The sequence below is a fragment of the Simochromis diagramma genome, unplaced genomic scaffold (assembly GCF_900408965.1).
Source record: "Simochromis diagramma unplaced genomic scaffold, fSimDia1.1 OVJJ01000753.1, whole genome shotgun sequence".
Taxonomy (NCBI): domain Eukaryota; kingdom Metazoa; phylum Chordata; class Actinopteri; order Cichliformes; family Cichlidae; genus Simochromis; species Simochromis diagramma.
In genome coordinates, this window is record NW_024387523.1 from 18,914,465 (window position 1) to 18,942,433 (window position 27,969).

The 27,969-nt window shown below is 39.7% G+C and overlaps 2 protein-coding genes, 1 long non-coding RNA gene and 3 other non-coding genes across 7 annotated transcripts; 2 read left to right on the forward strand and 4 right to left on the reverse strand.

Moving 5' to 3' along the window:
* The first annotated feature begins 7,875 nt into the window (after positions 1-7,875).
* On the forward strand, positions 7,876-17,519 carry LOC120726593 (CTP synthase 1). 2 transcript variants are annotated; one of them, XM_040020276.1, is made up of 18 exons: positions 7,876-8,065; positions 10,221-10,403; positions 10,482-10,652; positions 10,744-10,844; positions 12,128-12,244; positions 12,527-12,610; positions 13,533-13,613; positions 13,697-13,848; positions 13,948-14,080; positions 14,400-14,488; positions 14,592-14,686; positions 14,799-14,861; positions 15,774-15,817; positions 15,907-16,003; positions 16,083-16,138; positions 16,335-16,431; positions 16,530-16,674; positions 16,753-17,519. In XM_040020276.1, the coding sequence occupies exons 2-18, from the start codon at positions 10,235-10,237 to the stop codon at positions 16,835-16,837; spliced, it is 1,779 nt and encodes a 592-aa protein (XP_039876210.1). In that variant the 5' UTR covers positions 7,876-8,065; positions 10,221-10,234; the 3' UTR covers positions 16,838-17,519. The 2 variants fall into 2 exon arrangements, with proteins under 2 accessions (XP_039876210.1, XP_039876211.1); XM_040020277.1 differs by lacking the exon at positions 7,876-8,065 and adding an exon at positions 8,114-10,136.
* Positions 17,520-17,575: 56 nt separating this feature from the next.
* Positions 17,576-19,754, reverse strand: LOC120726595. Its single transcript, XR_005694341.1, has 6 exons — positions 19,632-19,754; positions 18,945-18,995; positions 18,642-18,700; positions 18,423-18,466; positions 18,064-18,132; positions 17,576-17,897 (listed from the first exon to the last, which is right to left on the reverse strand). It is a non-coding gene; the product is annotated as an uncharacterized LOC120726595 (long non-coding RNA).
* On the reverse strand, positions 17,960-18,031 carry LOC120727308. The gene has a single exon (XR_005694492.1). It is a non-coding gene; the product is annotated as a small nucleolar RNA SNORD99 (small nucleolar RNA).
* LOC120727300 lies at positions 18,209-18,339 on the reverse strand. Its single transcript, XR_005694485.1, has one exon. It is a non-coding gene; the product is annotated as a small nucleolar RNA SNORA44 (small nucleolar RNA).
* Positions 18,773-18,910, reverse strand: LOC120727295. The gene has a single exon (XR_005694480.1). It is a non-coding gene; the product is annotated as a small nucleolar RNA SNORA16B/SNORA16A family (small nucleolar RNA).
* A 493-nt stretch (positions 19,755-20,247) lies between the features above and the next one.
* On the forward strand, positions 20,248-27,588 carry rab42a (RAB42, member RAS oncogene family a). Its single transcript, XM_040020278.1, has 2 exons — positions 20,248-20,612; positions 22,461-27,588. The coding sequence occupies exons 1-2, from the start codon at positions 20,254-20,256 to the stop codon at positions 22,897-22,899; spliced, it is 798 nt and encodes a 265-aa protein (XP_039876212.1). The 5' UTR covers positions 20,248-20,253; the 3' UTR covers positions 22,900-27,588.
* The last annotated feature ends 381 nt before the right edge of the window (positions 27,589-27,969 follow it).

Consider the following 27,969-nt stretch of genomic DNA (forward strand, 5'->3'; position numbering starts at 1 on the left):
GGCGGTTTATCCTTCAAGCTCGGGTCCTCTACCAGAGGCCTGGGAGGGTCCTGCGCAGTATCTTAGCTGTTCCCAGGACTGCGCTCTTCTGGACAGAGATCTCCGATGTTGTTCCCGGGATCTGCTGGAGCCACTCGCCTAGCTTGGGAGTCACCGCACCTAGTGCTCCGATTACCACGGGGACCACCGTTACCTTCACCCTCCACATCCTCTCGAGCTCTTCTCTGAGCCCTTGGTATTTCTCCAGCTTCTCGTGTTCCTTCTTCCTGATGTTGCTGTCATTCGGAACCGCTACATCGATCACTACGGCCGTCTTCTTCTGTTTGTCTACCACCACTATGTCCGGTTGGTTAGCCACCACCATTTTGTCCCACAGGATCTTAGCTCGGTCATTCTCCACCACCCTTGAGGGCGTCTCCCATTTTGACCTCGGGACTTCCAGGTTATACTCGGCACAGATGTTCCTGTACACTATGCCGGCCACTTGGTTATGGCGTTCCATGTACGTATGCCTTGCCTGCTAGCATCTTGCACCCTGCTGTTATGTGCTGGATTGTCTCAGGGGCATCTTTACACAGCCTGCACCTGGGGTCTTGCCTGGTGTGATAGACCCCAGCCTCTATGGATCTTGTACTCAGAGCTTGTTCTTGTGCTGCCATGATTAGTGCCTCTGTGCTGTCTTTCAGTCCAGCTTTGTCCAGCCACTGGTAGGATTTCTGGATATCAGCCACCTCCTCTATCTGCCGGTGGTACATACCGTGCAGGGGCCTGTCCTTCCATGATGGTTCCTTGTCTTCCTCCTCTTTCTTGGGTTTCTGCTGCCTGATGTATTCACTGAGCACGCTGTCAGTTGGGGCCATCTTCCCAATGTATTCGTGGATGTTCGTTGTCTCATCCTGGACTGTGGTGCTGACACTCACCAGTCCCCGGCCCCCTTCCTTCCGCTTAGCGTACAGCCTCAGGGTGCTGGACCTGACCCTCAGCAGGTACTTGGTGGTTGCAGCTTTCCTAGCGGCCTCTTCATGGTTCCCATTCGCCTGCGGGATCCCCAGGTACTTGTAAGTGTCCTCTGTGTCTGCAATGTTGCCTTCTGGTAGTTCGATCCCCTCAGTTCTGACTACCTTCTCTCTCTTTGTTATCATCCGACTACACTTCTCCAGTCGGAATGACATCCCGATGTGCCTCAGGTATGGACAGCTTGCTGTATTTGTTATGCACCTTCTTTGTCGCACCTTTCTGCAACTCTGATAGATGGCTAACCTCCCTCCATGCTACTTTGATCTTGCCCTTATAACAAAATGTGCACAAAAATGTGAGGGCTGTACTAATTTTTGTGACATACTGTATCAGATTGATTGTACATATTTAAATTAGAAATCAGTTATGTGCAAACCCTAATAATAAGAGAGAAAAGTGTAGGACCAACAAGGAAAGTATCGATAGTATGTTAAAATCTACACAATAAGTATTAAAAAATTGGCAGACAAAATGTTTTACATTAAACTCTTTGTTAAATTGACTCAAAGTAACTGGGTAATTGCTAAATATCAATTAACTGGTATGAAATTATAAGCTGTAAATGCAACCAAGACAGAACAACCACAGAAAACTGCTTAACCACTGCAAATAGCAGAATAGAAAAGGTTGGTCTTCATAGATAATTCAGAGACACTCCACAATATAACACAGTACAACACACAAAACATGTGATCAGTATTTTAAATTGGCGGTAAATATCTGATTAAATGTTATTGATTTTGTTATGAAAAAATGTTATGTTCTTTGTGCCTCAGTGGACAATGCCTGGGAAACAAGTCAGCAATCAATATACAGTTTAAAATTCAGTGTATTCTAATTGGCAACATGTCTTTGCAAACAAGTCAAAACAGTACAATGGAACACGGATCTCTACAGTGTACACAAACTGGCTTGGAAACAGCCTCCACAGCAAGTCTCCACTGCACATAAAGCAGTAAATTATTTTGATAATTAATGTTTACTCAATGTGATGGTGACAAATTGCATTAAATAAATAAATACTGCAAATTTACTATTAGTCTTGTTAACCTTAATAAATCACTTTTTAAGTATACTTCATGGGCATAAGTTGCTAGTGCTGTGTTGGCCCCTATTTTGCCTTGAGAACTCCCTTAATTCCTCATGACATAGATTCGGCAAGGTGCTGGAAAGATTCCTCAGAGACACAGGTCCATATTGATATCATAGCATCGCGCAGTTGCTGTAGTTATGTTGGCTGCATATGAGGTGACTCTACTGTTCCACCACAAACTCAAAGTTGTTCTGATGGATTGAGAACTGATGATTGCAGAGGCCATTTGAATGCAATGAAGTTACTTTTGTTATGTTCCAGAAGCCAGTTTAAGATGACTGGAACTTGTGACAAGGTACATTATCACCCTGGAAGCACCCATCAGAAGATGTGTACACTGTAATAACAAAGGGATGGACACGGTCAGCAACAATACTCAGGTAGGTTGTGGTATTTAAAAGATGCGCAAAGCCTCGATTATACTAAAGCCTTGATTATGCTCCACTGCAGACATAGAAAGCTGGACTTACCTGATGACCAAATAATCATTCCTGTTAGACTGCCATCTGGAGTGCATGCTCAGTTGGTACACTGCAATGTAAATTCTTGGTGGACAAGTCTGGTCTGTGCAGTCAAAAAAAAAAAAATGGCCAGATACATGGATGTCCGCACAGATCGTCACACTCACTGCCTGATGGCAAAATTTAAGCCACTCAGACATGGGCACATCCAAGCAGAGTTATCGATGCTGAAAGTATAGTTGAGGCTTAAACGGTTCAAAATGTCCCAAGAAAGTATTTCCCACGCCATTACACCATCACTACCAGCTTGAACCATTGATACAAGGCAGGATCAGTCCATGTTTTCATGTTACCAAATTCTAACCCAACCATCCGAATGTTGCAGCAGAAATTTAAAGGACTGGCAACATTTTATAATTTTCTGTTATCTAATTTGATGAGGATGTGTGAATTATGGCCAATGTTTCCTGTTTTAGCTGACTGTTGTGTAGCCCATATGGTTTAATGTTCAATGTGTTTTGCATTATGAAATACATTTCTACATACTTTGTAACAAGTAGTTATTGGAGTTATTGTTGTCATTCTATCAGCTTGAAGTAGTTTGACCATACTCCTCTGACTGCTGACATCAACAATGCATTTTTTCCCCCAATTAACTGCTGTTTACTGAATATTTTCACTTTTTTGAACCACTCTCTGTAAGCCCTAAAGATGGTTGCGCAGGAAAAACCCAATACATCAGCAGTTTCTCAAATATTCAGTCCAGTCCATCTGACATCAAAAAACAAGTCACTTAAATAAGAATTTTCCATTATTCTAAGGCTCGGATTGAATTTCAGCAGCTCATCTTGACCATGTCTATATTTCTAAAGGCTTGGAGTTGCTGCAATGTGACTGGCTGATCAGATATTTCCATTAACACGCAAATGATCTGGTGTACCCAATAAAGTGACCTGTAATTGGATATATTTGAGGTAATAATCTATTACACACAAGTGTTTTTTATTTGTTACATCAGATTTTTCCCCCATTGTTGAACTAGTCTTAGAATGGTTTTTAATTAGCATTTTAACTAATGATTCTTCTTTTCTGAAGCAAAACTGGTTGGAAGGCTCTTAAGATGCTCATGAGTTTCTTAAGCAAAGCAGGAAGCGGAGCAGCAGGAAGATATGAAGTAGGAGAAATATTCTTGTGTGCCGAAAAGCAGTAAGTTAATAAAACATGACAGATTTTGAAAGGATAATGATTACGGCTGACCTTATTTGAGATACCCGGTAATATTGCTATATGGAAGAAATGAAAGTGGACATGGAAAAATTCAGCAGTGCAGCAAAAATAAAGGTGTGTCAACCTTCTACGAAACAAAGTAGTATAGATTTTTATATTTTTTTTCACCACAGACCCTAGTTTTACAGCAGATTCAGTATGACTTATTTTGGCTGACCACATCCACCCTCCACAAAGGGGAAGCGTGTGAGCGCTTAGTTCTGGAGCCACATCTCCGGGTATGGACGACCAACTGCTCCAGCTGCTCAAGAGAGCGCCTTTCTTCTGACTTGGAACGAACACCGTCCTCACATCCGGTGAACTTCTATCGCGGCAGCAGAGCATCTGAAACTGTATACTCTGGTACGGGACTCTGCTCGACCGAAGGCGTTTCAGGTGTGAAAACTCCCAGCGCATCGCCGGGCACCATTCCTGCCTAAAAGTCTGGAGCGGTGTCTGAAGCTGGGAAAACATCAAAGACATACCCATCACATGATCTTCACCCTCTGCCCTCTGGAGGCGCACAAGCCTACGGACTAAGACACCAGGTACCGACACTCTCCCCACGCTGTGACTCCTGATCTGCCTCCTGACAACCCACGTTAATCATGGAACATACACACAATGGACACACCTCAAAACAAAAAAAATGGACTGAACACCACTCAAACCACCACACTTTAAGCCCTGTAGAAACTATCTACACCTCACTTATCTTACTGCACTCGTATAGCTCTGTGATAATTCTGTACATTCGTATCTTAATCCTACAACTGTTTACAAGCTTCCCATTTCTGTACTGTATATCTCAGATTCTGTAAAGTTATTATTCATATCTGTATGTTTTTCATATTTCATCCTGTTCGCCTGAGGTATCACTACAGCCCTACTTAAGGAATATTCACAACATACTCATAGCAACACATAATAGCCCATTTCTGAATAACACTATCATTAGCTATATATAGTTGAATCTATCACAGCACTCTGATGATGCAAACTGCATTTCGTTGCCCTGTTCTGTGCACAATGACAAAAGTGAATTCTATTCTAATTTATTTTAGTGAGAGAATTTTGCTAATCTTCTGCACTCAAATTTGTCAGCAGAAGAAATCCCTCTCGGATCGTACACTTGTAGGAATCAAACTTTAAATTAAGGTCATACTTTTTTGACTAGACATTCTTTAGGTCCACATATAACAACACACAGTAATTAGTGATCTTTTGTATACATTTACTTTGCCAAAGCAGGTTGCTGCCTTTTCTCTTTTTTTATGTATTACGTGTTAACTAAACATAAATCTTTTTGGTGCAAAATTGCTCCAAGAACGGATGGAAGTCACAAAAAATAGCAAACTAAACCTTGATATCCACCATCATAGAATAAGTGTGACTATATACATGGAGCACTAAAGAGAGTACATAGTTGGAGTTTGTGTTGAGGCTAGCCTAGAGAAATGTGAACAGCCAGTCTGACTATGTTGGACTACAAAATACAACTGAAAGCACATTTTAAATGCAATGCTTTGGGCTTTGGGCAAATCAGAGTAGCTGTTAGACATTAAGAATGTGAAACAAGAAGACACAGGTCAGCTCTCTTTCAGTAGAAACATGACCTCCTGGTCTTGGAGAAAAAAATCTAAATGGTTTTAAAATCTATGTATCTGTTCTGCCCTAATTATGTTACTGGTTGTATTTATTTAATTTCAACCACATTTAATTGTACCTGAGAGCAATAGCATGACGCTATTGAAGCTAATTCTGGTTAAGCTAACCTGGGCTAACCTGGGCAATATTTTGACAGAGGTTCAGTGATACATGTGGGGCGAACTAAATATTACAGCACTGTGCAAAAATCTTTAGCTATCTCTCATTTTGAGGTCTGGAGTCTCGAGGAGGCCAGTCCATGACTGATAGTCTCCCATTGTGTGTTATGCTAGCTAGGTGTGGTTTTACTATATTTCCAGTGAGTTTTGGATCATTTTCATGCTGACAACTTAAGTTGTTGCCCATCACATTCTTTCCAGATGGTATTGCGTGGTGAATCAAACTCTGATGGTACTTCTCTATGCTCATAATTCCATCAGTTTTAGAAACATGTTTGGAAAGACAGAACTGACTGAAATACAACTCCAAACCATGCTAAGACATGCCAAGTTATAGGCTAACAGCTCTTTGACAGTAACTTTGTTGGTACAAAAATATTATTTTCTGCCTGTAAAAGAGTATAATCTTCAGTATTTTTGTGATTTGAAATACAAATTATAAGGCATATTGAGAAAATATTAAAAGCTCAAAAAAGAGGGACAAAATTAAAATATTTAATCTTTTAAAAAATTACAAGATTAAAGATTAAAAGACCTTTAGAAAGCCCAGAGAACTATTGCTATTGTCAAACATGAAGATATGAGAGGTGGTTTTAGACTTTTGGACAGTATTGTATATTTAATATAATATTTGTGATGAAAACATTGGTCATTTCTTTTCCCGCATAATGAAAAGGTTCCTTAAAAACGTACAACAGAACACCATGCAGCTGCATCAACACATTAGCAGACCACAAGGTGAAGCTAGCAGCAGACACGTAAGCCCTGTTATATGTTTCCATAAAACACTACCCCCCAAAAAATACAGTCATATCAGACTGACCTGCCTCCCTGCCTGCTGCTTCTGTTACATCTCTAATAGGAGGAAATGGCTTGTGGTGAGGAGAGGATCCAGCCCTTCTGTGGGAGTTTAATTCAATCACAGCGCTGGTCAAAAATGAATTAAAACTCTCATTAAGCCCCCCTCCTGTGTTCCAGAGACTAAGCTGGCTGCTAAGGCTCACAAGTATGATTTGGGTGTTACACAGAAGCATCAGTCAGCTCTGGAGCTATCTGTCTGTGAGTCAGCCATCAGTCACTAAGTCCATCATTTTTGTTATTTTAATTTGCAGCACTCACCCACACAGTGCACCCAATGAACCTAGTTGTGGATGATCCAAACAAGCTGTGGACATCTTGTTGTTCAACCTGAGTGAGTCACAGTGTGGCAAAATTGAGACTTCATATCTCATTGAGCACAATGAAGATTATACACCACGATTCACACCACAAGATCGTTGACCTTTCCGCAGCACACTGTAACTAACCACTTTGCACTCTGGTCATTTATTGTATAAAGTCTCGTTCTGTGTCAGTGGGAGAAGGGGGAGCTGGTGTGCTGTAACCTCAACTCTGCCTCGAGCCATTTATATGTTTCTGCTCCAGGACCAATTGAGCTTTGCTTTGTTGCTTCTGTGAAACATCCATTATCACTGGATTCACACTGATACACTGTTACGTCTATTGTCAGGACACCATAGCTTATTCTATTATTGAACAATGATTGTGCTGTACTTATTCTGGTGTAGTGTGCACTTAAAAGAATGAATGCGGTGTGAACAAATTTGTTTTCACATAAATTGTGCAAGACATTGAGATTCTCAGCTACTTAAAATATGCACAATGCAAGGGGGCTCCAAGCAAGATGATATAAGGCAGATAGATGCCTGGTGTGTGTGAGGGGGGTGGGGGTGCCATCTTTTCCCTCTCCGCCCATTAACCATGAAACATGAGCTCCCCCTGCTGATCTAAAAATACAAACGGTGTTGCCTTCAAGGGCCAATGATTTAAAACAACAACAAATAACAAAAAGGTCATTGTAAATCTGAGGAATTGGACTTAATAAACATAAATACATTTTTTTAATCGCACAAAAAAACGACAAAAAAGTGGTTCTATAGACAATGTGATTAACAATTATTCTGTCTGGCCTCTCAGAAATAAAGTCTCCATTTTATTAATTAATTTGCATCAGGTAGGTTTTCTGTTTATTTTTATTTTTTATTTAAGTATCAGCATTTTTCTATGATAATAGGTGTTTGTCTTTTGTCAGCTAGTCAGATTCCTCTGTGCTGAACTGCATACAGGCTTGTATTTGGTCAACCTCGTGGAAACCAAAAACTCCCCCGAAGGCCGCAGTAGTTTCCGAGGCGTACCTGAAGGTAACATATCGTTGTCGTAAGTGTGTTGAATGACGTAGAACAGCCCTCAGTCGTGCTTCATACACGTGTGGGGCTAGTTTGTGGATAGATAGGATTTTAGGGAATCACAGTACCAAAATTCGAAATTTCGAAAGGTCCTGCTAACTGTTTGCGTCGCTGACGATCCTTTTACAGAGGAGTCTTTGGTTGCGGAATATTTCGGTGAGTTGAAATCTGATAGAGATACAGAGGTTGTGGTTGGCTAGGTAGAAAATTATGTCAAGGTAAACGAATACGTCTCGCTTCCGGTAAGAATAAAACAAAATAAAATTATACTCGGAATATCTTCTTAAAATTATTGTAGCAATGATTGGTTATATTACGGCTCACATTCTCGTAACAAGAAACATAGGGCTTAGTTTAGACTTGGATGGCAACGTTTTGAAATTTGAGAATATAAATTGCTATGTGCGCGTTTTTTAAATACCCAACTTCGCTTTTATTTTGAAAGCCTTGTTGGGTATCGTAACAATTTGGCAGGCTTGATAGAAATGGAACATTAGCCACCCTTTGTAGTCAAAGAAACTAACGAAATTGGTACCTTGTTTAGCAAATCTTAAGCATCTCCTTTGTCTATTTTAGATACTAATGACCGCCTTGGTCTGCTGTAGCTGAAGATAACTCCCGTAACGATGTTGACCATTAGCTAAAAGCTAGTTGTACCGGCTGGTTTTGTTCAATTTGCAACTGTGCCGCGCGGTGTGCTCGTGCTTCCTAAGAGCCATGCTTCATGTATTAAAAAAAAAAAACAACAACGAAGTTTTTCAGGGTCGTAATACGACACAGTATGTTTTTAGACATACTTTGAAACACATTTAGTTGTCGACCTTCGAGCCTATGTAACGTTACTTTTATTTTTACTTAAGTTCTATTTACCTGAAAACAACAAAATTAGTGTGGGGTCCATTTTTTTGTACAAGGAGGAGGACATACGTGGTCTGGTCTGTTAACTTTACTGAGTTTTTCTTTGCTGAATACTGATTTGTTCATATTTAGCTTTCCTGTTAAACATTTGCACATCATACGTATATTGCAATGTAACGCAGCTCAATAGGCAGTATGATAATGGCCGCAAAACTTTCTAACTCGAGGTTCACCAAATCCCAAAGCTTTTAACTACTTCATTCTTTAGCAAGTTGGCCTTTCCTTCATTCTAGTATTATTTTAATACACAATCAAGTTGAGTTTGGTATGAAAATGAAGAAAATGTTTAAAAAAGTTCTTATTTTTAGCAATGTATCTTGTTTTGACCAGCCACATGTCCCACATGGTTAAAGTTTACCTAAAAAGACTAAACCTTTTTTTTCCACTAAATTATTAGAACACAGGCACACAACTGGTCTTTTACATCAAAAACATTAAAATGGTACCATTAGATTATTCACTGTCATATATCCCACTGTATTAAGACTCAAGTTGAGGAAGAAAACAAAAAGGATTTTGCCATTAACTTGCAATATGGAAGTGACATCAGTTATTTCCATCCATTTTGCTCTGCATGTGGTATGTAATGTAACAAGTGCTTCAGCGACTCCCAGTGGAGTCATTTGTTTACAATGGGGTTACAATTATAATACACCAGCTACTAGCATCCCAGACTTTGCTGCCTGGTTGCACTTTATGTGTGATTGATGATTTTGCTATACCAATAATTTTTCAATACAACATTGTTGTATAGCATAAAAAATTGTACTGGTGTCATCGCAGACAATATGATACAACACAGCCCTAGGATGAAGGTAGCAATTTGCTTCACTTTATTTGATATGCTAAAGTTATTCTACAAAGAAGCCACACAGACGCACGCACACAAGTGAAGACACTCAGTGATTCTTTTGTTTTTGGTCATAGACTGAACAAAGTAGAATTTGGCTTGGTCACATGATAACTGTTTAAGGGAAACAAGATTGTAGTCACTCATGCTCAAAAGTAATGGCTAACCGCAACTAGAGGTTGAAGCCAATATATGCTAATACGCTACATTGTTATAATCATATCTTATCTTTGTTTTTGTCTGGCAATTCTGGTATTTCATCTTATCGCATGATATGATAATAGCCTATCTAGGGACCTTTACTTTGATAAGGTCTTAAGAGGAACAATGGTCAGTGAATGCATCAATAAGACCAAAGTGCCTGGAGAAAAGTGAACAGCAACTACAACTGAACAAATATGTTATCACAAACAAAGAATTATTAATTCACATTTAATGTGGGCCAATAAGTTACTGCGGGTAAGCTTCTGAAAATGACTATTTTAAATGTCTGACTAGTTATTAGTGGTTTCTGTTGCTTTCTAATCACTCATTTACCTCCAGGTATCAAAGCAACAATGATGAAGTACATCCTAGTAACTGGAGGAGTCATCTCAGGTATCGGCAAAGGCATCATTGCAAGCAGTGTGGGCACGATCCTCAAGTCATGTGGCCTGCATGTGACTGCAATTAAGATTGACCCTTACATCAACATAGATGCAGGCACTTTTTCGCCCTATGAGCACGGTACGTCAGCAGAGATATTCAGTATAAATGAACATGTGCAGGCTTGTCATCTAATTGTTTACCCCTCACTCTGTCCAGGTGAAGTATTTGTGCTGGATGATGGGGGTGAGGTTGATTTGGATCTGGGGAATTATGAACGCTTCCTCGACATCCGGCTGACAAGAGACAACAACCTAACCACGGGCAAGATCTACCAGTCAGTCATCAACAAGGAGAGGAGGGGAGACTACTTGGGCAAGACTGTGCAGGGTATGCAACGGTCAGGTCATTTAGAGAAGGATGGTAATGTCAAAGATGAGTCATTAACCGAACACGCATTTTATGCTTTGCTCTTTTCCAGTGGTGCCACACATCACAGATGCAATCCAGGAATGGGTTATGAAACAGGCACAAGTGCCAGTTGATGATGACGATATAGAACCTCAAGTGTGTGTAATTGAGGTAGGCTGGCTGCTCGAATGAAGTATGATTATATGAAAAAAGCATTTTTTTTCTATGCTGATTTGATTTCTTAATCCTAAAAACAGGTTTCTTTTCAATAACATGTATTATTACATTTGCATAATTACACGTTAGAATGGCGTGGTGGGTAATGCTAGCTAGCCAGGTAGGATAACCCGTGAAATACAGTGGCTTGCAACAGTATTCGGCTCCCTTGAACTTTCTCACATTTTGTCACATTACAGCCACAAACATGAATCAATTTTATTGGAATTCCACGTGAAAGACCAATACAAAGTGGTGTTGGTCTTTCACGTTTGCACGTGAAAGCTAAACCAGTTCCACACCACTGAAGCTGCAGCATTTTTACAAACCAATTCTGGTTCATCCGTTTCATTCAACGATCCGCTTTCACTCTTCTCATTCTGCGTGCGTATGTAAACAAAGGCACTGCGCATGCGCATTTTACCCATATTCTATCGCGATATTTCATTTTCCTACCGTTGCCCAAAATTACACCGGTATTACCGTGAACGGTATGATATAGCTCAGCCCTACTTCTGAGTATAAAACCACCACAACAACATCCAGTGTATTTTAGGGTTAACAGCTGGGAAGACCTTGTCTGCTACAGAACCTACAGAACGTCCAAGAAGAGAAAATAGTAGCCGTGACGCATCAATCAGGCTTTATGTTGCTTGGTGTTTGTTTACATAACTGTTTGGCTATACAAAGGGATGGATTGTGGGAATACGACTTGCTCAGGTGGTTGTGGGGTTTTTTCAAATAGTTACACAATCTCCCTCCGTATATCTCTGAGCTTCTGTGCTGGAATGTAATTAAAATGGCAGTAAAAACTGACATGATAATACATTCGTGTCTTCAGCCCAGCTACGACAGCTCCAGCCAAATGTGCCAGGTTTCAAAAATCGAGAGGTGCACGACATATGCGTCAGGGGGCACACTGTGGGCATAAAAAAAACCACCCTTACTATTCAGTATTGAAAGCCAATTATAGTCCACACCATCGGTCTGCGGGAGGGAAAACTCATGAGTGTGGTAGGATAATCTGCTCTGTTATAGTGTCTCACTTGGTACATTTTCAGGAGTGTGGCATGCCATAAAGCGTAATATCAATAGGCTGTTAAGGGCTGAATAACTGTCATTGATCACCAGAGATTCCCTGCATTTTGATTAAATGTCATTAGGGTCTAGCTTTAATATTGTGTAATCGCCCCCCCCCCCCGCCTTGATGGTCACTGCCAGTGTTTGTGTGTTTGTAGCTGGGAGGGACTGTCGGAGACATAGAGAGCATGCCATTCATCGAGGCCTTCAGGCAGTTCCAGTTTAAAGTGAAGAGGGAGAATTTCTGTAACATTCATGTCAGTTTGATACCACAGGTAAGACAGCCATACTTTTATATCTCACCTTACGTTTAACAAACATGTGAAACTGCTGCATACCTGAATGTGGCTTTAATGCAAATATGCACTCTTATTCAGCCCTGTTCAAAAAAGGTGAGTATTTAGTAAGAAAAATACTGAAAGTTGTGCCCAGATTTTTGTTCTGCTTTAATGAGGTGTTGCTTAGATACTTTTAAGAAATGAAACTAGCTTTTAGAGGGTGATTGTTGTAGACTGTCTCATTATGTACCGGTTTGTTGTTTGCATGGTTGTGTCCAGCCCAGCGCAACAGGAGAACAAAAGACCAAACCGACACAGAACAGTGTGAGAGAGCTGAGAGGCCTAGGCTTGTCTCCTGATCTGGTGAGTGAGTTGCTATTACATAAACATGTTTGATGCCTCATTTGCATTTAAATTACATTTCTGAATTAAAATGGATTTTTGAGTGGCATGTTTTACATGTTGAAACCCAGATGTTTTATGTGCAAAACATTCTTTGACTCTTAATTCATAATTTCACTATAGGCAACCAGGGATTGGAGTGCCATGAAAGTATTTGCCCTCTTTCCTGATTATCTGGGGGGGTTTTGTTTTGTTTTGTTTTTTGCATATTTGACACATTTCAGGTGCCTGAACTTTAAATGCTGCTCCAATCTGCTTCTTCAAATGAAAAATGGATTAACCATTTATTACCGCTGTGTGGAAAAATTGTGCAAACTCTTTGTACAGTCACCATCAACCAACCACGGACCCTTAACTGTGATTAGTAATTGGAGTGCTAGCATTCTGATAATATTGCAAGCAGTTTTGTATTTGTACATGATGTATTTGCACGAAAACATGACCCCTTTAAAGGATAAAGCAAGACTATTAGATCACTGGTATAGTGGGGTGATGCGTTCATGCTGGTACTCTGCATTGATGATATGATGGTCTTAACTTCCTGGGAAGCTTTTCTGAAACAGAATGGACATGATCCTGCTGAAACATTAAATCAAGGAAAAATTAAAGCCTCTTTGCCTACAAGTCACAGTACAAAAAAAGAGAAATTTAGTCAGAATGGAGATGGAGGCCATTGCCAGCTTGCACATAATCAGGACTGTAAGATGAAGAAAGGTGCTCACACAGATTTCTATAAATTTAAAAAGAGAAGTCATGCAAGAGGACATATATTTTCTTACTTGAACCCAGCCTCATGTGTGCTACATGTGGCGAAGTTCAAATTTGGACAAACTTGGAATTGGATCTTTAAAGGTTTTTCTGATTGTTTGTTTTTCACTGGCAGATCATGTGCCGCTGTACAACTGCGCTGGAGAACTCTGTCAAGGAAAAGATCTCAATGTTCTGCCACGTGGAGCCTCAGCAGGTAGGTGAAGCACCTGTCAGGCTCGATTAAGCCATAAAGCTCTCTCCATAAACATCTAAAATGGATTACCTGTCTTCTTCCAGGTCATCTGTGTGCACGATGTGTCATCTATCTACAGAGTGCCATTACTGCTGGAAGATCAGGGTGTGGTGAGCTACTTGAGCAGGAGACTGAATATGCCAATAGAGACCAGACCAAGGAAGATGCTGACTAAATGGAAGGAGATGTCTGACAGGTGAGTGAGCACCTTTGTGGGTTGAACCTTTCCCATGAGAAGTCATTGTCCTCCAGAGAAGACTGAGAAATAAATGGATGCCCATATTTTTCCTCACAGGTCAGACAGACTGCTAGAGCACTGCTCTATCGCACTGGTGGGGAAGTACACAAAGTTCTCAGACTCCTATGCTTCTGTTATAAAGGCTCTCGAACACTCTGCACTCGCCATCAGCCACAAGTTGGAGGTTAAGGTATGTACACAGAATCATAGTCTTTAGTCTCAAATGATCTAGACATGGTTCAAAGTGAAGCCAGCTCCTCCTAGATTTAGTGCTTCCTCATTGTATTCCATGGCTATGACAGTCTTTGCAGTACCCTGAAGTTTAAAGGTATTACGGCTCTAGAGTAGGGGAAAGTGTTGATAGTTATGATTAGTGTTTAAATAGTTGATTTTAGTTTGGGGTTTTTGTTTGGTTGTTTGTTTGTTTTTGGGAGGGGGGGGTTGTTTTAAACAACTTGACTTGTGCCTTTAGACCAATCATGTAAGCTGTGAACATCTCTTCTTCTCAGTATATAGACTCTGCTAATTTGGAGCCAAGCACTCTGCAGGAGGACCCAGTGAAATACCACGAGGCGTGGCAAAAACTCTGCAGCTCTGAGTGAGTGCCCTGTAGGAGCACAATGTCCTGTCTCACTAGATAATGTAGCCTGAATATTAAAATGGGACTTTTATCAACATGACAATGTTTCCACTGTCCTCAGTGGCATCCTGGTTCCTGGAGGTTTTGGTGTGAGGGGAACTGAAGGAAAGATTCATGCCATCAACTGGGCCAGGAAACAGAAAAAACCCTTCCTCGGTACAAGAGTTTCTGTGGATCACATTACATGTTTTATTATCTTACTCCATATTTAATGTCAGTAAGTAGCAGCATCAGAAACACTATTTGACTGGTGTTCATATTTCTGCAGGTGTGTGTCTTGGAATGCAGCTGGCTGTATGCGAGTTTGCCAGGAACGTGCTCGGCTGGACAGGTAATGTTTTTGATATTATCTTCACAGTAAAGAAGAAGAAACAAAGCAGCATTACTTTTTAATGTGAATGCTGAGTGATGTAGGTAATTAATAAATGATTGAAATTTCATAGATGAAAAGTGTATATTGTTCCATGTATACAATAATTTTGGATGGATAGGTAATGAAAATAGGATCTATATCTATGTTAAGTTTCATCATTGAGATTGTTTGTGGGTACGTATAGGTAGATCCAAAGAGGACCATTATAATCTGATTGTGTGTCCTTGTGTGTGGAGGAATAAAAAAGAACCACATTGCCTACTTCGTTTTTCAGTCAAAAGTCCCGATTTTCCTGCAATACCCTCTATCTCAATTGTTAAGGTTCGCCTGGAATTGGGCAAAAAAATTTTTTCTTATGTCATACTATTTTTGTGGGAAATTGCAGCGCCAGTTGTGCCTGGAAATGTATTTGGGGGGGGGGAAACAAGTACTTGTTTCTTTAGCAGCTTAACTAGCAAAGGTTCAGATGTCTGTTCCCGCTGTGCATCAGTCCAGTTCTTGTACATGTAGTTTTGTAAAGGCGGTTCCTATAATACTTAAACCTAGCCTTCTGATCTTCAAAAACGTTACTTCTAACTTCAATAAATTAATAAACTCACGCCATAAACACTGGTTCCAGCCAGTGTCCGCCTTCTTGTCAACTTTGCAGCAGCCGTAATGCTAACATTGAACCTTGAAAATACAGAAGATAGTCTGTCAAAACGTGTTTGTTACAGCATAGTTATTTGAGAGAGGTGTGGGAATGGGAGCTTTCTTCAAAGCATAGTCAGTTTTCAGCTTGAAATGCATCTCCTACTCATAAAAGGTGGGCACTGGTGGCTGACTGTTGATTAAAATAACTAATGGCATATTGTTCCGTTTCATACTTAGATGCCAACTCGACTGAATTTGACCCGGAAACAAAGCATCCTGTGGTAAGTTTTATGCATTGCACAAACAACCTGACTCCTGCATGCACTGTAACTGTATATTAAAGTCCATCCTTTCATTTTAATCTTTGCAGGTGATTGATATGCCAGAACACAACCCCGGACAGATGGGTGGCACCATGAGGCTTGGGAAAAGACGGACCATTTTCCAAACCACCAACAGCACACTGCGTAAGAAAAGCTTTTAGTTCAACCTGGACCAGCCGGTGATGAACTGTTGCTCTGTGCTTACAGCTCTTCTGTATTCCAGGAAAGCTCTATGGAGATGCAGAGTATGTGGATGAAAGGCACAGACATCGATTTGAGGTAATGCTGAACTAATATTTCATCATCATTAAGTGTTCAGTGCAGAAACAGGAAATTGGATAGAGAGTTAGTGGGGGACAGACGTATAAGCAAAGGGCCGATCCAGGGTTGAACCCAAAGCGCCGCATTTAATCTTTTGGCATATGGTCACCTGCTCAACCTGTGATCCAAATGTATACCTTGTTTTTGTGAACAGGTCAACCCTGAGCTTAAGAGCCACTTTGATGAGAAGGGCTTCCGGTTCGTAGGTCAGGATGTGGAAGGAGAGAGGATGGAGGTCATTGAGCTTGATGGTACAGAAAAGCAAACAGAATTATTTTCAGTTTTAATATATCAACCTTTTCTGTGAAACCTTCAACAGACTGTTTAAAATTGTTTTCTCCACTTCCAGATCACCCATATTTTGTTGGTGTGCAGTACCATCCCGAGTTCACTTCACGCCCCATCAAGCCATCACCCCCCTACCTTGGTTTGTTGCTTGCTGCTGCTGGGAAGCTGCAGAGCTACTTGCAGAAAGGCTGCCGTCTATCTCCACGGTAAATAGAGTGTATGTCTCAGTTTACTCATTTTCTAAAGGTATGCATACTAATTGAGACTGCTTCTGTGCCACACAGGGACACATACAGCGATCGGAGCGGCAGCAGCACACCAGACTCTGAGATATCAGAACTGAAACTTCCTTCACTCTCCAATGAATGACCCATCTGTGGAAGATATTTTAATTAAGTGTCCTACTATCAGTTGTCTCAAGTGTTGGAAAACTGTACTGTTCACACAGATAGGGGCTGGCATTTCCTAGAGTACAGAAGTGACTACAGGCAGCTGCAGATTAAGTTATGGGACTTTCAGCTCTAAACTATGCTCATGAAACAAACGCCACTGAAAACCATAGTGTTTAAATAAAATTTAAACTGTTAATATTCATTTTTGCTCTATAAATGTTACAGAACTATGAATTGGAGTGGTTAACTTCAGTTGTCACTCATTTCTACAACAGCACTTTAGAAACTGGTTTAACATGGGAGTTATGGGTTTCCAGATTATCCATCTTGTAAGTTTAATTTACTTTAATGGATCATAGCTGAAGTTTAGCTTAACGTCACCACATTTATTGCAACAGGTAAGCAATAATTGTGACTTTAGTCTACCTATTTTGCTTTTTGTACAACTCCAAGTCGAGAGGTCTCCAATTAGGTCACCTACTGCAGGCATACAACATGGTGTGTGATTAGCTTTCTACTCCCGCTTCCTCATTGACTTTCATGGGGTTTGTCACCTGTGGCATACTGTTGTAAAGAAACTGTTACTTTTGTTTCTGATGCCACTCTACCACCACAGTACTGTTGTGGCCTTAATGTAAATAAATGTGCTACAAACAGTTTGTAGCATAGTGCAATGTCTCCATTCTTTTGATCATGTTACAGACAAGTTTCCAGAGGTAGTCAAGTCAGTTTTATTACAATCTGCAATTGTCACACACAGGGTTCATTTTCTTAGGTTCAGCCCTTAACCTCCTAGGACCTGGCGTCCTCATATGTGGATGTCACATTTTGGCTTATTTAGACCATTAAAAATGCATGCCATGGAAGAGTTCAGGTCTTAGGAGGTTAAAGAGCCAGGTCAACTGATTCATGCATTTCACAGCTGCAAGAAAGCTCCGATCCAAGTTGGTTTTCTTCAGTAGTGTTTGTACCTAGCCGGAAAGTTGGCAGCAATTCTCTCATGGAAATGTCACGTCACTCCCAACGTAGCACCATACCTGAAAAATAAACACCTCAGGTTAGCCAAATTCAGAAACTTTTTGTAAACATTCTCATTATGCACTGATCTCAGTCCCATATCCGCAAGCTTCATCCAGAAGTCAACAATGTATTAAGGTCATCATAGATCAAAATAACCACTGACCAATTTCAGCATCAACATACCTGTAAATTACAGATGTGAATGTACTTTGTTACAGCTCTGCAACACCAAGAGGTCAAGCGGATAGACGCCTAAAGTTTAAAAAAAAAAAAAAAAAAAAGTGAGATCACAAGTTGCATGTTAGCTTAGTCTCTTTTTCTAGCAGTTGTCTGTAGGACAGCTGAGTGGCTGCTGATGGCACAGAGTGGCCACAGCAGTCAAAGACCACCCTGTTTTCTTGCATGCACTTGGAGAGCATGGAGCTACAAACAAGCGCCGACCCTTAGGATAGCATGCTGGAACAGGGACATAAGTGGCCTTTTTAATTATTAAAAAAAAAAAAAAAAAAAAAAAAAAAAAAAAAAAAAAAGGGAACTCTTACCTGAATGAGCAGTTTTCATTTACAAATGACAGGTCTCCATTCACCTAACAAGAAAATTTGGTTAGTCGTTTTGCCCCAACAAACATTGATTAAAGTCAGTCAATCCCATCAAGTTTTAATAAATGTGGCTCAGGAAGAATAAGTCTCAATCAAGACTAGATCAGTGAGGGCAAGTTTGTCATCACAGCCAGGATTGTCTGAATTATTTTGAAGAGTTACCTGCATGTTGTGTTCTCATTTGATGGTTTTGGTCTTGCACCTTTGGTATCACCCAGTACCTGTTGGAAGACAAGGCAAATCACTGACATTTCTTTGAAAGTTTGCATTTAATCCTGGGATAAGTCACTGATCAATGTCCTTCCCCTAAATGTTGCTGTAGCAGTCATTTTCAAAACCGAACAGCGACCGTCGGTGAAAGTCTTTATGTCGGCTTCCTTTTGACCGTTCACTGCTACATGGGAGCATGAACGGCTTCGATAGGAGCCTTTTCACGATGGGACTAGTTTTAATTTAAAGACTCACCTGCATTTTGCATATTGGGAAACAAGGTTGAACTGCCATTTCAAATAGACCCTAGAGACAAAATAAAGAAGATTAAAGATTAGTTATGTTGAAAACAGTTGCCTGTGCCATCACCTTTTATAACAAACTGCATTTAGTCTAATTTTGATTCTAAGGGTAGTTTAAGTTTGTTACAATGACATCAATGCTATTAACGTCAGAGGCCTTAAAGGCTAATGTTTATTAAAATGAGCTAGCATAAATGGCTTTGATTTTACCACCTAGTCTGATTTCCATGCCACCCTAAGAAAATTTCTCAAGATCCACCCCTGGCCACGTGGTACAAACCCATTAGCGTCCAAGCTAAGCTATCAGCAAGCTAAGCTATAGCTAACCCTTAGCATGGTCACTAAAGCCTAGGTATATCTACTGTCGAGTTCCCAGTTATATGACAAGTCAGCAAGAAGTGTTGATTATAAAAACAAGACTATACTACATATCCCAAAGTATTAACTAGTCAAGCATTATGGCTGTAGATACAAGCTAACGTAAGGTCGTTCACTCACTTACGCTAAAAGCGCTATATTAATGTTATAACAAAATAATGAGTTCTGTGTCAAGATGGACTGGATTTAAAAGCTGCGCATAATTAATGTAAATACCTGGACACAGGACCTTAGTAATCGACAACACCAGCATAAAACTTACCATAGCTCTTTCTTGGGGACTTCCGCTCACATGGAAGACTGCAGGAGGAAGAGAGAAAGCGGCAAGGCCCGCTGTTCTTATATACTCACTCTGATGTCCGGCAGCGGTGCGCTGATTGGCTCGCATTACTCACGCGGACCGGTTGAATAGTGGGATATGTAGTATCACACTCCTCCTCCTTCTTCTGTTTTTTTAAGCAATGCCTGCTGTATTTATTGAAGTTTACTGAGACTCAGGCAATAGAGTTTTACACTTAACTAGCCACGCATTTTTCACAGAGTACAACGGCACAGAATAAACTGTGTGCAATTAGAGAAATATGCTGTAAATCCAGACCATCGTCGGAAGTGAATATAGGCTACTTCAGAACCACGGACAGCAACACACTGCGTGTTTTAGGTTTTGTGATATCAATAGTGGACGATATATTAAATAAATGGGGGTGGTTAAGGAAACTCTGTGCAAAACATGCCCAAGACGGACCTCATATAGATATATTGTTCTGTTTCTGCTGCTTTTAAACCCCCTATAAGATTCTTTTACAACATACACAGGCCAGATGAGGTTGTAGCGGGTTTATTGGAGTGATATTCGACTAGTAGAGCATAGGTAAATCTATCACATGACTGCTGCGGCCGCTCTGTGCTCCGCGTCTCTTCCTGAACAGAAGGCAGTAGCAGCAGCTGGGGCTCCATGTAAACACGCCGCGCGCAGGGCTTTGTTTCACACACACTCACTCCGCAGGTATCTTCCCTCTAGTCATGCCATGGATATTTTGTGGCAATATCAGTTTCGAATCATTCTACTCGGGGATTCCACAGTGGGCAAGTCCTCGCTGTTGAAGCGTTTCACGGATGGAATTTACAGCGATGTGGCGGACCCGACGGTCGGGGTAGATTTTTATGCCCGCTCGCTTGACATCGAACCCGGGGTGAAAATAAAGCTCCAGCTCTGGGATACGGCTGGCCAGGAACGATTCAGGTATAGTGAGGTGAAATGTATCTTATATAGAATCTATCTGAGCTAAATATGTATACAACCATAGTCCTTCAAAGAGATTTTTAAATAAATAATTGCGAGCCCTCGGTTTAATGTCGTGTTTGGCTACTATTCTCAGTCCCTTTAAATTGAATATGGGCCATTTTCCCGTCTCGTTAGCATGTAATGAAATGAGTTTAGACAGCGGAGAAAGGAGGCCAATAGAAGATATTACGATGTCCTGACCTGTATAACAACAGGACACGGCGACTTACATCATGCTTTCATGGATGATGGGCAGCCTCCTCATATTTAGGCCCCAGTTTGATTCCCTCATATACAATTTCCAGGCCTTCGCGGGGATGACAAGTCCCGATCCAAATCTATTTGTTGTTGTTTTCATTCATCTATCCTGTTGCTTGCTCTGCTTTTCATGCCCACTGTCACGGATCATTTCCTTTAAAGCACTCCTGTGTCTGGAGAAGCTCTTAGATCTGCTTTCCCGTTTGAAGCCTCTGAGGGTGTTTTCCTCCAGGCTTCACTTCACTTGTCTTTCACTTCTGCCTATCTGTCTGTAGAATCTGTGGTTTTTAAAGCATCAAATGCAGAGATCAGAGTCTGTATGTGCATATATTTTCATAAATAGAATAGTATCATGCACCAGATGTTATGACCCAAAGGATCCTTTGTGTTTTTGTATTTTATTTCACTTGATGGTATTGTTTAGTTTCCATTTAATTAAGCACATTAATGTATGAAACGTTAAAAAAAAAGCATTCGCATTGCAAGTTTTGACTTCATAAAATTACAGAAATTGTTTTAAGAAGCCAAGAGAGACAGACCTTCCATAGCAATATGACTTGGATATATTTATTAGACCTGTACATTTCACAGACTTTGACCACCAAAAAGTTCCAAATGTTGGGTGAGGTCCAAATTTATTATCAAATTATGTATTATGCCATTCAGTGATACATTACCATCATAAATGAGGTCCTGACACAATTCACTTAAGTACACAATTTACACAATTTATTAAGTATGCTTCAGTTTTAACATATTTAACTCCCCTCATATTGAGCACACTGTCTCAATAAGTAGTTTCATCTGAATGGCAAGGCCAGCTAAAGCACAGATGTAACTCCATGAGTCTTACTAATGTAAAACACCAGTAACACAGCTTTGAAAGGAAATTCTTGTGTCATTTAAGTGGTTAGCTTGCAAATAGACAGTTGAAAGACTTAAAAGAGAGCATGCAACCACATTCCTTGACTGACTTGGAAAACAGTGTGTGAAAATTGATTTGGGATCGTGTCAAATGGGACTTGATCTTATCTTAGTTTCCGCTGTCTTGACATTTGAGCTTCACTTTGGCTATAATATTTAAGTTTGTTTTCTATAAACTGATTAACGGGAACTATGACTACTTTTCTATTGTAACTGAGCACTCAAAGCGCTTTTTACATGTCCCATTCACCTACACACACTCACACACCGAAAAACGCATCAGGCAAGTTGGGTACAGTATCTTGCTCAACAATACTTTGACATGGAGACTGGAAGACCTGCTCTACCTCCTGAGCTACAGCCACCCCTTTTCTTCAAAGACTTGATTTGACTCAGGGTTTGATTTGACTTGCTTTGGCAGAGAGGACTTGGACTTACCTCAAGTGATATGAATTTTCCACCACAAAAATTAAACTCATATTGTGATGTTACAAACAGCAGTATAAGGGTAGTGAACTGGTAGGAACCATCCAAGTTCATAGAGCTGTCCAAGACATTTAGAAGTTATAAGTCTAGAGATGTTTGTCTTTGGTTTCTAACACCAGTAATGTGTCTTTCCACCAGGTCTATCACAACATCATATTACCGCAACTCTGTAGGTGGCCTGCTTGTCTTTGATCTCACCAATCGTAAAACCTTCGACCATGTGAGGGAATGGCACAAGGAGGTGAGTGAGCACATCCTGCCTCACCACATGGTCTACATCCTCATCGGCCATAAAAGTGATCTCAACAAGGACCGGAAGGTGAGCAGGGATGAGGCAGAGCAGCTGGCCGCTGAGCTGGGCATTCGCTATGTGGAGACATCGGCCAAGTGCAACAGCAATGTGGACCGGGCCTTTGAGCTGCTGACCAGGGACATCTACGAGCTGATGAAGATGGGGGAGATCGTCACCCGTGATGGGTGGGATGGCGTGAAGAGCGGCCTGACTGCCAAGGTTCTCTACTCTGCAGAGGATGAAGAGTTGGCCCCTCCATCAGCTGAAAAAAGCTGCCACTGCTGACTGAGAAGTCTTTGTGTTCCAACACTATCCTATCACACCAAGAGCTCACTTTGTCTCACAGCCGATCATCAAAACCAAATCACTGAGGCTTAGCACCCTGTGATATCACCATCCATCACTTCCTCACCTTGTGTTTTGTGCCCTTTCTGTGTTGATTTGTCAGACCACTGGGATTATTTTCAATCAGGATGCGAGAGTAAATACCAATGTGTACCTGTTGGGAAAGTATTGTATTGTTAATTTGATATGATGTAGCATGAGTCGAGCTGTTTTGAGCCTCATCTTGCTCAAGAAAAAAAAAAGAAAGCATGCCAATGTGATCAGGTGTTGTTGCTTAAAGTGTAGCCAGTACTCCTTTTCATAGCAATGGAGCTAAAGGACTACTGAGCATAAGAAAGTACAAATGGACTATTATGGTCTGGCATCATCCACATTTCATATGGTACTATTATGGGTTTCTACTTGTCAAAAGTTTGTGCAATGCTTTGTCTGCAGTCTTAAGTGGCTGTAACATTGTAAATAATAGTTAAATCTATAAAGATGAGAGCTAAAGGTGACTGAAAGCTATTTAATTCATAGTGTGAACAGTGCACTCTGCAATAAGTGTCACCATATTAAATCAATGTGCTCCTCCTGCTACTGTAAGCTGTGTGTGCACTTATGCCAAATTGACCTTTGACCATTCTGTGAATAGATTAATAATGTTTTTTTTTTTGTAAAAAAGTAGAGATTATTTGTAGTAAAAGTGTATACATAAACATAGATTATTGTAATTAGACTAAGTGTAACATACAACATTCACAATAGCAGTAAGTGGCAATGTGAGAAAAGGAAGTTTAAGGTCTAAATATGCCCCATTGATATAGACATAGATGATATGCACAGCAAAACCTAATGAGCTTTGATATGTTTATTGCAGGCCTCTAAACTGGCTTTAATTCAGCTTATCTGGGCCATCAGCCCAACAAATGTCATGTCATGAAACCATGACAAAGGATTTAGCTGCATTTTTTGCCTTTTTTTCTTTCGTTTTCTTTTTGATGTACAAATGAACCTGATAAAATTCTTTGTAGGGCCTTAAAAGTGCTTAGAGAATTAGAGAAAAGCTCCATCTTAGTTTAGCATAAAGAATTGAGAGTAGTAACATGTTTAAGCAAATTAATTTTATGTTTACATTCATGGTTGCCAAAGTGCGGCCTGTGGGACAGTGGTGGCCCTTGGTAATGTTCTGTAGCTGGATCAAAACAGAATCAAACAAAGGGAGCATTTGTTGTCTGTTTTTGTTCTGGACAGCTTTATAAAACACAGTTACAGTTGTCAAAAAATGTAACAGACAAAATTTCAATCAACAACTTATAACCCCTCCCTCTGAACACCAACTAAAAGGGTTTGTGTGTATTTTTCCTGTACCTGTATCACTTGCCTACTGGTTCCCTAAACTGGCACTTTCTTGTTTAAACCATGTCTGAAAAGCCACTAAAACCTGTAGTTACCAAGTTTATCTATTACTCTTCAACAGCTGGAGGCACTCAACCAGTTAAGTTGTTAATACACAACTGTTTTCCAAAGTCACTAATGTAAGTGTTCTGTTGTTATTGTGTTTTTTATGATGTTTTTAGACCTGTTATATAAATGTGACAAAGGAATTTCCCATTATTAATTTTCTCACGCTGATTTTACGCACATAAATGTAATTCTAAAACAACAGTTTGGAGCTGCAATATACCTACACCCAAACTCACTAAAATCCCTTGTTAGCTAACAAATGTGATAAAATCTTTGTTGTGACTTTAGTTTTTCTTTGCTGGCTGGAGACACTCCAAAACTCTCTCCAGAATCCCTGCTGAATTATTAATAAGAAAAATGATTTAGACTTTTTTAAACCACAGATTCAACAAGGAAGATAAGCTGTGCATTTTAGAGGCGCTAGTATCGCTAGCTATTGTGATAGCTGTCACTCCTGCTTCCAGTCTTCATGCTGAGTTAGCCTAGTTTGCCTCTTTGGCCCCCACATATCAGTATCTTTTCAGCAAAATCCTAAAGAATATTAAATGTTTTTTGTTTTTTTTAAGGGCTACAGTAGTAGGCTATTGTATTTTAGACCTGTTATATAAGTATAACAGAAGAAATCCCTTTTATCAGTGTTCAAAAGCAGAATTTTTACCAACCTATATATAGTTAAGAAGTGCAAGTTAATCTTGCTCACATTGTTTGTTAACTAACTAATGTACTGTAGATTTTATTCAGCTGTAATGGAGAATGATTGGGTGTCTGCACACATGACTTCCAAAACCTGCAGTGAATACCTTTAACAAAGAGGATCATGAATTCCTTTAAGGCTCTAGAGGCTAATAATTTGCTGCTTACAAGCCTGGACCTTGTTGCGTACAGTTTGCTTTCCCTGGGGCTTCTACAACACACACTACACTGTAAACAGCAAGAAAATATGCATTCTAATGTTTTTACTTAGCATTCATGTGACCAGTCTGACACTTTTTTTTCATTTGTCTGAACCAGTTAATAAAATGTACATCATGCGGTTGCAGCTTAGTATTTGACAAGGAATGTATTCTAACTCATTTCTGCAATCCCTTTTCATTTTTCATTTATTGTTTTGCACTAATTCAAACTGCATTTTTTCCTCTGGTGAAAGTCTGTGTTTGTTTGACAATCAAATGTTATCATTTTGAGTTCTTGGTATAGGTGAGGAATACAGTGTTGGGGTGGCAAGCCTTGAAAACGTGCTGAATGAAAACCAACCAGTCTGTACAACTACCTTTCTCACTTTTGCCTCTAAGGGTTACATTGTATTGTATGATACTGTGTGTTAGCACTGTGCTGTGAGCGTTACTGACGACTACAGACTCATGTAGTCGGGAGGAAAACACTGGAAAGACAGGAAGAAGTATTATTTTGAAAGATTGAATCTATGGGATAAAAAGACCAATTGAAAACTTATATATACATCAATCAACAACAGCACAAAAAATATGATTCATTTCCATCTTATTTGTAATCTTACAAGCTATACCAATACATCTGCAGTGACTGTAAGTAGTAATATTACTACAATGAAGGTGAATGACTAACTTTCAGTCCAACTCTAGCTTCTCTCTGTGTTCTTTGAAAACAATTTGTGGAAATATTCTTATTTGCTTTCTTTCCAATCTCTCTTTCCCAGTGAGATGACAAGACTGACGCGACATTATCTTCTAGTGTTCTGGAGTCAGGAGGCAGTTAGCATAGCTTAGGATAATGACTGCCTCCATCTGACTTATTTCAACAAATGAACTGCAAAAACACCAAGCAGCGAACACTTCTGAGCAAACAGACTTCATAGTTTGAAGACATTAAACTGAATCGTGTAGCAGACATGCACTTAGTTTACAAAATCTTAATTTTTGTCTTTGACTTTTTCCAAACCCCTGAAAAATGATTTAAATATTAGACTTTTGGTGCCAACCTAACATCTTCCAGGGGATACACATGTAGACAAATAATCTTTAATTATTCTATCTTCAAATAGATATATTTCACTCTGTCAGTTTTGTTGAACGTATGATTTAAATGTAGCTTTGCTGTAAAAAACATACTTCCTATCGTTCCTTAAGCATCACTAGTTTATTGGTTTAGTATCACTTTTTACTATATTACACTTGGATTCAGCTTCAGCATTATTTGTATGATATAATAAACTGAAATCCAAAGCTATTCTAGCATCTTTTTTAATGCAAAAAGGAAAACGGTAGCTCTACTCAGTTTATCAAAACCTGTGTTACTAGTTTGTCTTGCTTTACAAACTGTGCATACCCTTGGCTGTGCTGTTTAACTCCTGTTTACTTTCCACAAATTATTTTTATGTTTTAAACATATCACCAAAATTTTGTTTAATGTTTAATTTTTCTATATAGGAACATAAATAGTAGAAGATCATTATTCAATTCTGGCCCAATAATTTAGCTTCATAAAGTTCACCAATATGTAAATGTTTCAGTTTGTATATGTAAGTGGAGTTATCGTTCTGGAACTATTTTTTGGTCAATCAAGCCAAAACCTAACATTTTTATATTTTAGTTTGTGAGCAGCTTTTTGGAATACAATATAAAGAGTACCTTTTTGAGCTAACAGCATGGCAGTTCTATCTTTTTACTGACCACAGAGAATGTGTATATCTGTGCTTTAGACTTTAACACCTGTAGAAAGAAAAGGTAAAAAGAAAATAACCTTTTTTTCTCCAGTACACACTTTTTCTTCTAACTGACTTAACCACTGCTGCTTTCCCTCTCTCGTCCCTCAAACTGGGCTTTAGAATCCGTAACCAACTATTTCCGTGGAACATAATAAACAAACATCTATTGCCAAGAGGAGCCAGAGGTGATTAACAGCATGATATGCTCCAAATATTCTATTTAACCAATCAGAAATGTCCTGCTCTAAAAGCCCGACCCCCTTGTAGCCCACTGAAACTTTGAAAAGTACTACCAAAGCTTTTTACATGCCTCTGTGTATGGACTTTTTGGTCGGTCAAATAATTCTTCCCTTTTCCTTACTTTGACAACATAGCGAGTCCATCCAAAGGTCATAGTCACTGTTGTTCCTGTTGTGGAAAAGCAGCTATTGATACCAATTATCTCTCGTCAGTCTTAGAAAGAAAACAAATAAGAACATTTAAAAAAAAGAAAGAAAAAAGAAACAAAGCACCCATGTAATTAATAGTGTCATATCCAGTGAACTGATCAAAATAATCACAGGTAGGGTTTCTCTACCATGTAACATCAACAGTACAGCTTCTGATCCCCCGATGGTCATGTTCCACAGTATTACTGAATAAATGTTATTTATTTTTATGTTATGTAAAAGGGATATTGGTTATTAAATGAATAAATAGATGTACGTTGAATATTGTTTGGACTGGATGGTCTTCTTAACAAAGATTTGGCGCCCTCTTCTGACAGATTTAAGAAACATAATCGTTGTCTGGATTTGATTGATTTATGGTAGTTAGGGTAAAAATTTGGACAAATGTTGTTGGTGAGGTCGATCCAAACCAAGAATTAGGACCTGTATTAC

Coding starts and splice junctions, on each gene's coding strand:
- rab42a (XM_040020278.1), top strand. CDS start 20,254: ATGACTGCTGCGGCCGCTCTGTGCTCCGCGTCTCTTCCTGAACAGAAG. Junction 20,613..22,460: donor GCTGGCCAGGAACGATTCAG/GTATAGTGAGGT, acceptor TCTTTCCACCAG/GTCTATCACAACATCATATT.
- LOC120726593 (XM_040020276.1), top strand. CDS start 10,235: ATGATGAAGTACATCCTAGTAACTGGAGGAGTCATCTCAGGTATCGGC. Junction 12,245..12,526: donor ATGTCAGTTTGATACCACAG/GTAAGACAGCCA, acceptor GGTTGTGTCCAG/CCCAGCGCAACAGGAGAACA. Junction 16,004..16,082: donor AACCACCAACAGCACACTGC/GTAAGAAAAGCT, acceptor TCTGTATTCCAG/GAAAGCTCTATGGAGATGCA.